This window comes from Mangifera indica, chromosome 2 (genome assembly GCF_011075055.1).
Source record: "Mangifera indica cultivar Alphonso chromosome 2, CATAS_Mindica_2.1, whole genome shotgun sequence".
Taxonomy (NCBI): domain Eukaryota; kingdom Viridiplantae; phylum Streptophyta; class Magnoliopsida; order Sapindales; family Anacardiaceae; genus Mangifera; species Mangifera indica.
Genome location: NC_058138.1, coordinates 15,138,848 through 15,149,195, shown reverse-complemented (window position 1 = coordinate 15,149,195; position 10,348 = coordinate 15,138,848). Strand labels below are relative to the sequence as shown.

At 29.4% G+C, this 10,348-nt stretch overlaps 1 protein-coding gene across 1 annotated transcript; it reads left to right on the top strand.

Annotated features, from left to right (window-relative positions):
• Window positions 1-4,000: 4,000 nt before the first annotated feature.
• On the top strand, window positions 4,001-7,377 carry LOC123201447 (FT-interacting protein 3-like). The gene is made up of 2 exons (XM_044616961.1): window positions 4,001-4,129; window positions 4,678-7,377. The coding sequence occupies exon 2, from the start codon at window positions 4,874-4,876 to the stop codon at window positions 7,181-7,183; it is 2,310 nt and encodes a 769-aa protein (XP_044472896.1). The 5' UTR covers window positions 4,001-4,129; window positions 4,678-4,873; the 3' UTR covers window positions 7,184-7,377.
• The last annotated feature ends 2,971 nt before the right edge of the window (window positions 7,378-10,348 follow it).

Sequence of the window (10,348 nt, the reverse complement as noted above, 5' to 3'; positions counted from 1 at the left end):
CGTTCCTCCAACTGCTAACTTGAGCAAATTCCGATGTTGAGTTTAAGATTCCACATGTTAGCGATAAATTATTGATGTACAAATGAATGGCATCTTTCTAGTCTCTTTCACTTGGCCAACACCAAGAATAACTTGTCCTATCAAACAAATAATTGGGGTATCGACGGATAAAATAAAACTGTGTTAACACTTTTTGTATTTAGTTTGAGTATACAGATAATATGTTATTATGTTATTGGGTGATTTTAAATTAAAAATAAAGTAACATTTAATCACATGATGTCATATCATCTATGTAACTATATTATATATAAAAAAATATGGACAACAGTATTACTCTAAATTGTACAAGATTGTCATTATAATGTTTTGGATTATCAAATTTTGTTCACCCTAATAAATAATATTGAAAATTTTATCATCTTACTATTGTAAATTTGTAATACTTAGAACAATTAATGAGTGGCTTAATTGAGTAAATAATCGATTTTAACTTATGGGAAACGCATAAAGACTTTTGGTGATGATAATATAACAAAATCAAATTGATGAAAACTTATGAACAAACATATGTCAATTTTTAAGAGCTTGTAGTTGTAGTGTAACTATCAATCTTATAATAACTAAATTAAGGTATTTATTTAATAATAAAAATAAATTGCTTGTTAAGTATTTTTATTGGGGTCATTTTCATTACATTATTGAAATCTAAAGTTGGAATGCAATTAATCAATTTGCTTCTCTTTCATCAAATCAATTTTAAGTATTAATGCACTCTTAATTAGTTTTAATATTGTCAAAATAACAACTATTTTACAACTTTCTTCCATATTATTTTATTAATTTTTTTAACTTAATATTTATTTTAATCTAAGAGTTAAAAAATCACATTATTGTTTCGTATAGAATTTAAATACTGGATGAAAACGCATTTGATTGACTTTGTTTGAATGATTTTAATTAGATTTTGGATACAATACAATACAATACAATATAATATAATATAGTATATAGTTAAGGAATACCTAAAAAATAGAAGGGTCATTGTTATTAAAATTATAGCTTGTATAAAGAGAAATGGATTTTTATAATTAATTTGATTCCTTTTCTCAAACCAACCATGCCTACTACCATTTCTCAATCTTTATTTTTCCCAACCAGAAATGAAAAGGATTTGACAAAATTTTTGAAGCTCATTCATTCAATTCAATTGAGGAAGTTGAATGTTGTTCTCAAATTTCAATTCTTGGTCCCATTTTAATGCTAATCACGCAATTTTTGATATTTGGGCAACGGATCTGATTAATAAAATAACACTTGCTTATTCGATTCAGCTTCTGGCTTCTGCAAGCTGTCTTTGCTTTTGTTTTCTCGGTGTTTTAATAGCTGTTACACTTCACTTTCAAAGTGCAAAAATCTCAAGGTATGTATAATTCAGTTAAAATTATAAAATCAAATTAAATCACCTAAAATTTATGGTTTGATTTAATTTGGTTTGTAAAATGGTTTGGTTTTGATTGATAAATTTTTATAAAATAGTTTTCAATTTAGGTTACGATTTGAACAATTATTAAACTAAATTAAACTATAAATTATATCTTTTTAACATATATATTTATAAAAAAAACTATATTTGATAGAATTTTTTAATAAGTAATTAGATTTATAATTTATTTTTTCATATTCATTTTATATATTTCATATATATTTTATATATTTATATTATAAAACTATTATTCAATTAATTTTATTAAAGAATATATATTTAAAAATGAATTATTTTAGTAAGTCCATATTGTAATTTATATAGGATAAAGTTGTATTTTTTAATTTGATTTGAAATCTAAAATGATTTAATTTGATTTGAATTAAAAAATTTTCAAATTATTTTTTTAATTTAGTTTTAAAAAACTTTTAAAATATACCAAATCGGACCGGGCACACTGCTTTAAAAAAAAAAAAAAAAACCTTAGGTGGATTTTGACATTTTGCATTTAGATTCTAATTAAACCGTTGCTATGGATTGTGTGTTTGATTAATTTTGAGATTTTGGGAAAATTAATATCAATAAAACTATGTGTACCTATTTTAGGTATACAAATATATACACATTTATATATGTCATCATGTGATTGGATGATTTTGAATTAAGAATAAAATAATACCCAATCATATGATGACATATATGAGTATGTATATATTTATATACCTAAAATGAATATACATAATATTGCTCAATTAATATTAGATGCGTGTAACACTTGACACTATGGCATTACCATGCAAGATTTGGCAGGCACGTCGTGCATGAACTTCCTTTTTCTTCTTTTGTACGGAGCCCCTGCGAACCGCTGCACTGCCATAATCTATCACTGACCAATCGTGAACACCCATATGTCTTCAGTGTATCAGCCGTCAGATCCTTCGCGATCGACGGTGAGGCTTGGTAACTCCTGCCTAATACCTACCTGAACCTTTTGTCCTTTTGTGGACCTGAGCAGCTGGGCCGGATCACACAATAACAGAGCCGTACACCGTATCGTTTGACGGTTTATTACTCGCGATATTTTCTCGGTAAAATTATCTCGTCGTTCGAGATTTTGTTGAAATATAATAAAATTTTGATGTTTAATTTATTATATTATAGTACTTTCATAAGTATTTGTTTTATGTCAATATTATAGTATTATATATATAAATAATGATATATTATTATATGATTATATAATTATAAATTAAAAATAAAATAATATTTAATTATATAATAATATATCATTATTTGTATATAAAATTATACATATTATTTATATGTATAGTTTTATTGTTAAAAATATTTAAAAAAATTATTTTAATTTTTTTCAAATAAAATATTAAACATTAATTTCTATAAATTTTAAGAATTATTTTTGTGCAAAAAAAAATATTTGTTTTCCTAATTATTTGTTTTTTTTATAAATAAGTGTATGTATTTTGCTCACTCCAAATACATTTTTATTTATTAAAATATATTTATTTTATGGTACAATATTTTTCTTAAAAGATGTTATCCACACAAGAATATTGTCAAATTATTTAGATAAATTTATATATAATTGCGAGTTTTCAAAGTTGAATTAAATTTAAATTTATGTAGATTTGGTGGTTGGGCAGAGGAGGAATTTATTTTCAAAGTTGAGGTTGGGGTGAATTGTAAGTTCTCAAAATGTTGGAGGGGGAGGGAATGAAATAAAATTATATATTTTTTAACATTATTAATAAAATAATAATTTTATCCTTAATTTTAACTGAAAATTTTAATAGCAGTTGGTTTATGGGTGAAATTTTAGATTTTTCAAACTCCGTAAGAATGACTTTAAAAATACATCAAAACTTACTTAGGTGGGAAATAGTTCTTTAGCCTCAAAATTATACATTTTTATTTTATGAATTTATTTATTATTGAATTTGACAAACTCAGTTGAAATAAATTATGAATTCTCACTTTTTGCCAATCACCCTTTTCCCATTTTTGAATTATTTTTTGACTTTTAGTACCCATAAAATTCAAAAAATTAGATATTTAATAGTTATGAATTAAATTCAACTACTACTTGATTAAATATGAAATACAAAAAGAAACATGATAATAAGATATTTCTAAATTTTTAACTACAAATATGTAAAAAAATTATCATTACTTATGTAAAAATAATTAGTGGTCAAAACTAATAAATTTAAGATTATTTATAACTTATTTAATGTAATGATTGTAAAGTTAATTATCATGTCTTAGATTTATCTTTCTAATCAATATGAGTGGATTCTCAATTACCGAAAAATGTTTTTAAAAATTAAAAATTAATATTATAAAATTATTTAAAAAACTATATTTGGTAAAAAAATAATTGAAAAGAAAATAAAAGTTGGTGCAAAGTAGGTTCCTGTGAAGATGTTTAGCGTCGGTAGATAGAGTGTGTTCCACTAAATTCCGATTTCAACACACATGCTCATTTTATTATTATTATTATTTTTTTCATTCGCTTCACCCTTCACAAGCCAGTATCTGTGTCTCTTCACTCTTTATTCACTCTACTTTCCTTCCAAAACCTTTGAAAAATCTGATTTGCATTCAACTTTTGTTTGTGAAAAGGTACATTTCTCCGTCTCTTCACCATGCTTTTGCTTCAAGAAAGTGAAGTTGGTTTGGTTGCTGTTGAAAAGATTGAATCCTTTGTTCACTCTTTCAAGTAATGTGCAATGCATTGTTCTTGAAAGCTTTGAAAAGTTGAAGCTTTCTTGTAGTAATTTTCTTGCTCAAGTTTGCTTTGAATGTTACTTTTGTTTCTCATCATTTTCGTGGTGGTTTGTTTTGCTCTGTCTTTGTGATTTTTTAGAGATAGATCTATTTATCTTGTCAGGTACAGCCCACTGGTGTAGACATTTCTGTGTTTGTGTTGTAATTTATGTTGGTTTTGTGCTTCTGGGTAATTTTGTTCTCGTTTGTTTACGGGGAAAATGTTTTCCTAAGAACAAGAGTCAAATGGGGTTGATTTGAAATCTGTTTTACTTGTCTTTGAAAGCTTGTTGCAGCACTGAAATGGCATTTTTCTTTTGTTTATATCTTGTTTCTTGGCACTTAAATGGAGGGTTTGAGTTATGCTTGTGACTCATGGATTTTTTTTGTTCTGATTTTTGCAGGGTTTTGGTGCGTTCCAGTGATTGATGAGATTCTTTAATCTATTACTTTCTCTTATAACTTACTTTGAATGATTGCTAAGTTTCTGGTGATTCAAGCCAGTCAATTGGCAGAATTTGATTTTCTAAGTCTTTATTGTATCTTGTGCAATTGATAGTATTTGGCGTGCTTCTGGTTTGTTAGTATTCATTAAAGAAGATGCAGAAGCCTCCACAAGCTGCGGACTTTGCTCTGAAGGAGACTTCGCCAAAGATTGGGGCGGGAGCAGTCACAGGTGATAAGCTGTCATGCACCTATGACCTTGTTGAGCAAATGCAATACCTTTATGTCCGGGTTGTTAAGGCTAAGGACCTGCCCGGTAAAGATGTTACTGGCAGTTGTGATCCCTATGTTGAAGTGAAACTTGGAAACTATAAGGGAGTTACGAAGCATTTTGAGAAGAAGAACAATCCTGAATGGAATCAAGTTTTTGCTTTCTCGAAAGAGAGGATTCAGGCATCTGTTTTGGAAGTGGCGGTGAAGGATAAGGCTGTTGTTTTGGATGATTTAATTGGTAGGTTAATGTTTGATCTAAATGAAGTCCCAAGAAGGGTTCCTCCTGACAGTCCATTGGCACCACAGTGGTATAGGTTGGATGATCAAAAGGGAGTGCGGGTTAAGGGAGAGCTGATGTTGGCTGTTTGGATGGGAACTCAAGCTGATGAGGCATTTCCTGATGCTTGGCACTCAGATGCAGCAATGGTTGGCAGTGAAGCAGTTACAAACATTCGGTCAAAAGTGTATCTATCTCCCAAGCTTTGGTATCTAAGGGTCAACGTGATTGAAGCTCAAGACTTGCAACCTGGTGATAAAAGTAGGTTTCCAGAAGTTTTCGTGAAAGCTGTTCTAGGAAACCAAGCATTGAGAACTAGGATATCCCAAACTAAGTCTATAAATCCATTTTGGAATGAAGATTTGATGTTTGTAGCTGCAGAGCCTTTTGAGGAGCCCTTGATTTTGACTGTAGAAGATAGGGTGGGATCAAACAAAGAAGAAATTCTTGGAAAGTGTTTGATTCCTTTGCATACAGTGCAAAGGAGATTGGACCATAAGCCTGTGAACTCTCGGTGGTTTAATCTCGAGAAACACGTAAGTGTAGAAGGCGAACAAAAGAAAGATACTAAGTTTGCCAGTAGAATTCATTTGAGGATATGTCTGGAGGGTGGTTATCATGTTTTAGATGAATCAACACACTACAGTAGTGATCTTAGGCCAACTGCAAAACAGTTATGGAAGCCAAGCATTGGGATGTTGGAGGTTGGAATTCTTAGTGCTCATGGGCTGATGCCAATGAAGACAAGAGATGGGCGAGGAACTACAGATGCTTATTGTGTGGCCAAATATGGGCAGAAATGGGTGCGAACAAGGACTATTGTTGACAGCCCCACTCCAAGGTGGAATGAGCAGTACACTTGGGAGGTTTTTGACATATGTACCGTCATTACAGTAGGGGTTTTTGATAATGGCCATATAGGTGGAGGCGGAAAGGATTCAAGAATTGGGAAAGTGAGGATTCGTTTATCTACACTTGAAGCTGATAGGGTTTATACACACTCATATCCGCTTTTAGTCTTGCAAACTTCAGGGGTGAAGAAAATGGGAGAAGTTCAGTTGGCTGTGAGATTCACGTGCTTATCTTTGGTTAACATGATGTATATTTACTCTCATCCATTGTTGCCCAAAATGCATTACCTTCATCCATTATCTGTCATTCAACTGGATAGCCTGAGACACCAGGCTATGCAGATTGTCTCTATGAGGTTGAATCGAGCTGAGCCACCGTTGAAGAAAGAGGTTGTGGAGTATATGCTTGATGTAGATTCACACATGTGGAGTATGCGGAGAAGCAAAGCTAATTTTTTCCGAATTATGAATGTTCTAAGTGGGTTGATTTCTGTCGGTAAATGGTTTGATCAAATCTGCAATTGGAAAAACCCTCTTACAACCATTTTGATCCACATCCTTTTTATCATATTGATAATCTATCCTGAGCTCATACTCCCAACAGTTTTTCTCTACCTTTTCTTGATTGGCATATGGAACTTCCGCCGGAGGCCAAGGCACCCACCTCACATGGACACGCGACTGTCTCATGCTGAAGCTGCTCATCCTGATGAACTAGATGAAGAGTTTGACACATTCCCGACTTCAAGAGGATCAGACATAGTTCGAATGAGATATGATCGCCTGAGAAGTATAGCAGGCAGAGTTCAAACTGTAATAGGCGACCTGGCGACTCAGGGAGAAAGGTTTCAGTCTCTGCTGAGCTGGAGAGACCCCAGAGCAACCACTCTATTCATAACTTTCTGTTTGATTGCTGCTGTAGTTGTCTATGTTACCCCAATCCAAGTTATAGCCCTCCTCCTCGTCTTTTATTTGTTGAGGCATCCGAGGTTTCGCCACAAACTCCCATCCATTCCTCTCAACTTCTTCAGGAGGTTACCGGCACGTTCGGATAGTATGCTGTGAGCAGGTCTCACTGACCCTCAGCTGCACAGATTCTGCAGCAGGAAACCAGTAGTGGCAAATGAAAATCTGAATGAATTTTAGGTTGTAATTTGCTTATGTTGTTTATTGGATTCTGTTGATTGATTAATGTTGTTCATGTGTATGTAAACTTGCAACTTTTATAAATTTCTGCTACCTAATTTATGTTTGTAATATGGTAAATTATGTTATACATTTTGGATACCCATGCAGAGTAACTATGCGTTAGCTCTGGATAAACACTATAATATTGGCATCACCACTTATAATACATGATTGCAACTGAGAGTCGTGATAATGGTTGTAATACCAAATAATATAAATTTTGAGAAAATCATATGATATCATATTTTTTACACTTTTGGTCAAATGTATTATGTAATGGGCCTTGCTAAATAAGGCAGCAATCAATTGAACAAAAGAGGAAGATTGTGAATCTGAAAAGGGCCAAAGGCCCACAACTTTTCCAAGATTTGCATTTTCTTTTTCCCAAGTCCACTAAACATGTAATGTCAATTGATTTCTGGTTTTTAATTTATAATAATTTTTAGGATTGTATATTTTATGCAAATAATATTGATTGTATTTTCAAACACATGTTAATTGTTTAATTGAAAAAAATGAAATTAAGCCAAGAAATTGCAAATTTAAGTCATCAATGACGCATTTGTTAATTTCTGACTTTCCTTAAAAATAAATTGCTTCTTCATTACATCACATCAAAAGCATTCATTTTTAAAGGGGTTTTTATTTGACTCTTTGATTTTGACAAACATTGAGTAATTACTTGTGTCCGTTTAAGACCCAGTAATTAATTAAGACTGGGTATCTTTTGCATTGTATTTATCAAACATTCTCCTATCATAATAATCCAAAACCATCTTTGAGCTGATCTATCACATGTTTCCACCCATAGCTTGGTTTGGTAAAAATAAATAATGTTCACACCCTTTAAATTTGAAAAGTTTAATTTTCTACCTACTATATTAGTGTAGTGAATTTCGTTGGATTTTAGTATAAATTATTGCTTTAACATAACAATGAAAATGGCCTCATCATTTGATACATACAATTTTCAACAATCAATATGTTTTTCATTTTATTGAGATTATAAAATTACTTATATCAAAAAATGGAAATTTAATTAACCAATTATCCTCTAATAATATTTAAATATATTCTAAAACATATTTTTTCATTTACCCAAAAAAAAAAAAAAACATATTTTTTCTTATTTTTATTTTTATTTTTAAATTATCTCCTTTATCATCTTTAGTTTTCTACTTTCAACTCTTAATTGTCATCTTTCTTCTCCTGTTATTTTCACCATCAATTGTAGATCATTCATTTTTTCATCTTTTCATCTTTACCAACAACACCACCACAAACTATCATTCTTCTCTAATCATTTTTACTACTAACATCATCAAATATCTTTCTCTTTTAGTCATCTTTACCATGATCATCATTCTCCTCTATTATTTTTATAATTATTTTTACATACTTGAATTGAAAAAAATAAGTGAGATAAATAAATGGAAGAGATGGATTGACATTTATTGAAAAAATGAATGGGAAAAAGAAAAGGAAAGGAAAAATATATTGACTTTTATTAAAAAGAAATAAGTTGGAAAAGAAGAGGAAAGATACTATAATGAAAAAAAGAGTAAAAGAAAAGAGATGAAGAAATAAATTGACAATAAATGAAGAAAAATAAGTGGGAGAAAGAAGATTAAGAGATAAATTAATTTTTATTTTTTAAAAAATGAGTGGAAAAGAAGATAGAAAGCAAAAATGAGTGGTATAAAGAAGAGTAAGAAATAATGATGAGAATATGTGAAAATGGAGAAGAAAAATATATAAATATTATGAATATGAGAAAATTATCTATTTATTTATTTTAATTATATTATTTTAGTTGGTATTAAAATAACATTTCTATCCTTTCACATAACAAAATTACTAGCAAAAATAAATAATAAATGAGAAATTAAACTTTGCAAATTTAAGGGATGAAAATTTGTTATTTCACCAAACCTTGGGTGAAAAATAGTTATTTCCATCAACTCAAATAATTTTGATGAGACCAAAGTGACCAAGGTACCTTAAATCAGTGACTGTAAAAACTTAGATGATCTTAAGTTAGATTATATTTTAAATGGGACTACTTGATCAATAATTTATTATCCAGAAATATATTGAAATTAGAAAAAGAAAGTGGGATTGAAATATACTTTTTTTCAAAAGAATCAGAAGGATTTTGTTTGTTACTGAAGACAGAAACAAGAGAATTAATGCCAAGTGTTTGCTGCCTAATTAATCACTAATTACAATGCTTACAAGTATAAGAATTGTCTAAATAATATGCTATTTAGTGATTATTTAGAAAATTGCAGATCGGCTGTGGTTAATTGTAAGCATATAACAACACAAAATTAGCATCGAATTTTGAGATTCCTAGTATGTATAGAGCTTAATTAATTTTTTAAAAATAAAATATTATACTATTCTGGGAAAATTAATATATAATTTCTAATTAATTATTGCCTAATCCGCCTGCTAAACAAAACTGATTAAGCAGCATCAACAGAATATATATTTCCTTGGAATTGACTATTTCATTCATCATCTGAAATCAAGCTCATTGATTGTGCCATAACATCAAATGTCAGTTTAAGCAAATAATTAAGTATATCGATGAGTTATTACGTGTGATTTAGTGTTATATATATATATATATATATATATATATATATATATATTTGTAATTGAGGACTTCGTTTATAATTGTTGGATAGTAAAACTCGAGATACAGTAATCGAACTCATAACTATTGTATCTAATATTATTTTATTTTTTATTCAAAATCATATAATTACATTAAGACAAATAATATATATTTATAATATAAATAAATAATTCTTCTATTAGATGATGATGATATCATATAAAATAATACTATAACATAAATAATATGAATAAATAATGACATGTTACTATATAATTATGTGATAATACTTTTTTTGAATAGTCTCGATTACACTAAATAAGTAAAATACTAACTCTAATAACAAAACTTATAATTACTAAATTAAGTAATTCAGGAGTTAAATATTAAAATAAGGTAAGAAAAGATAATCCCTTGCT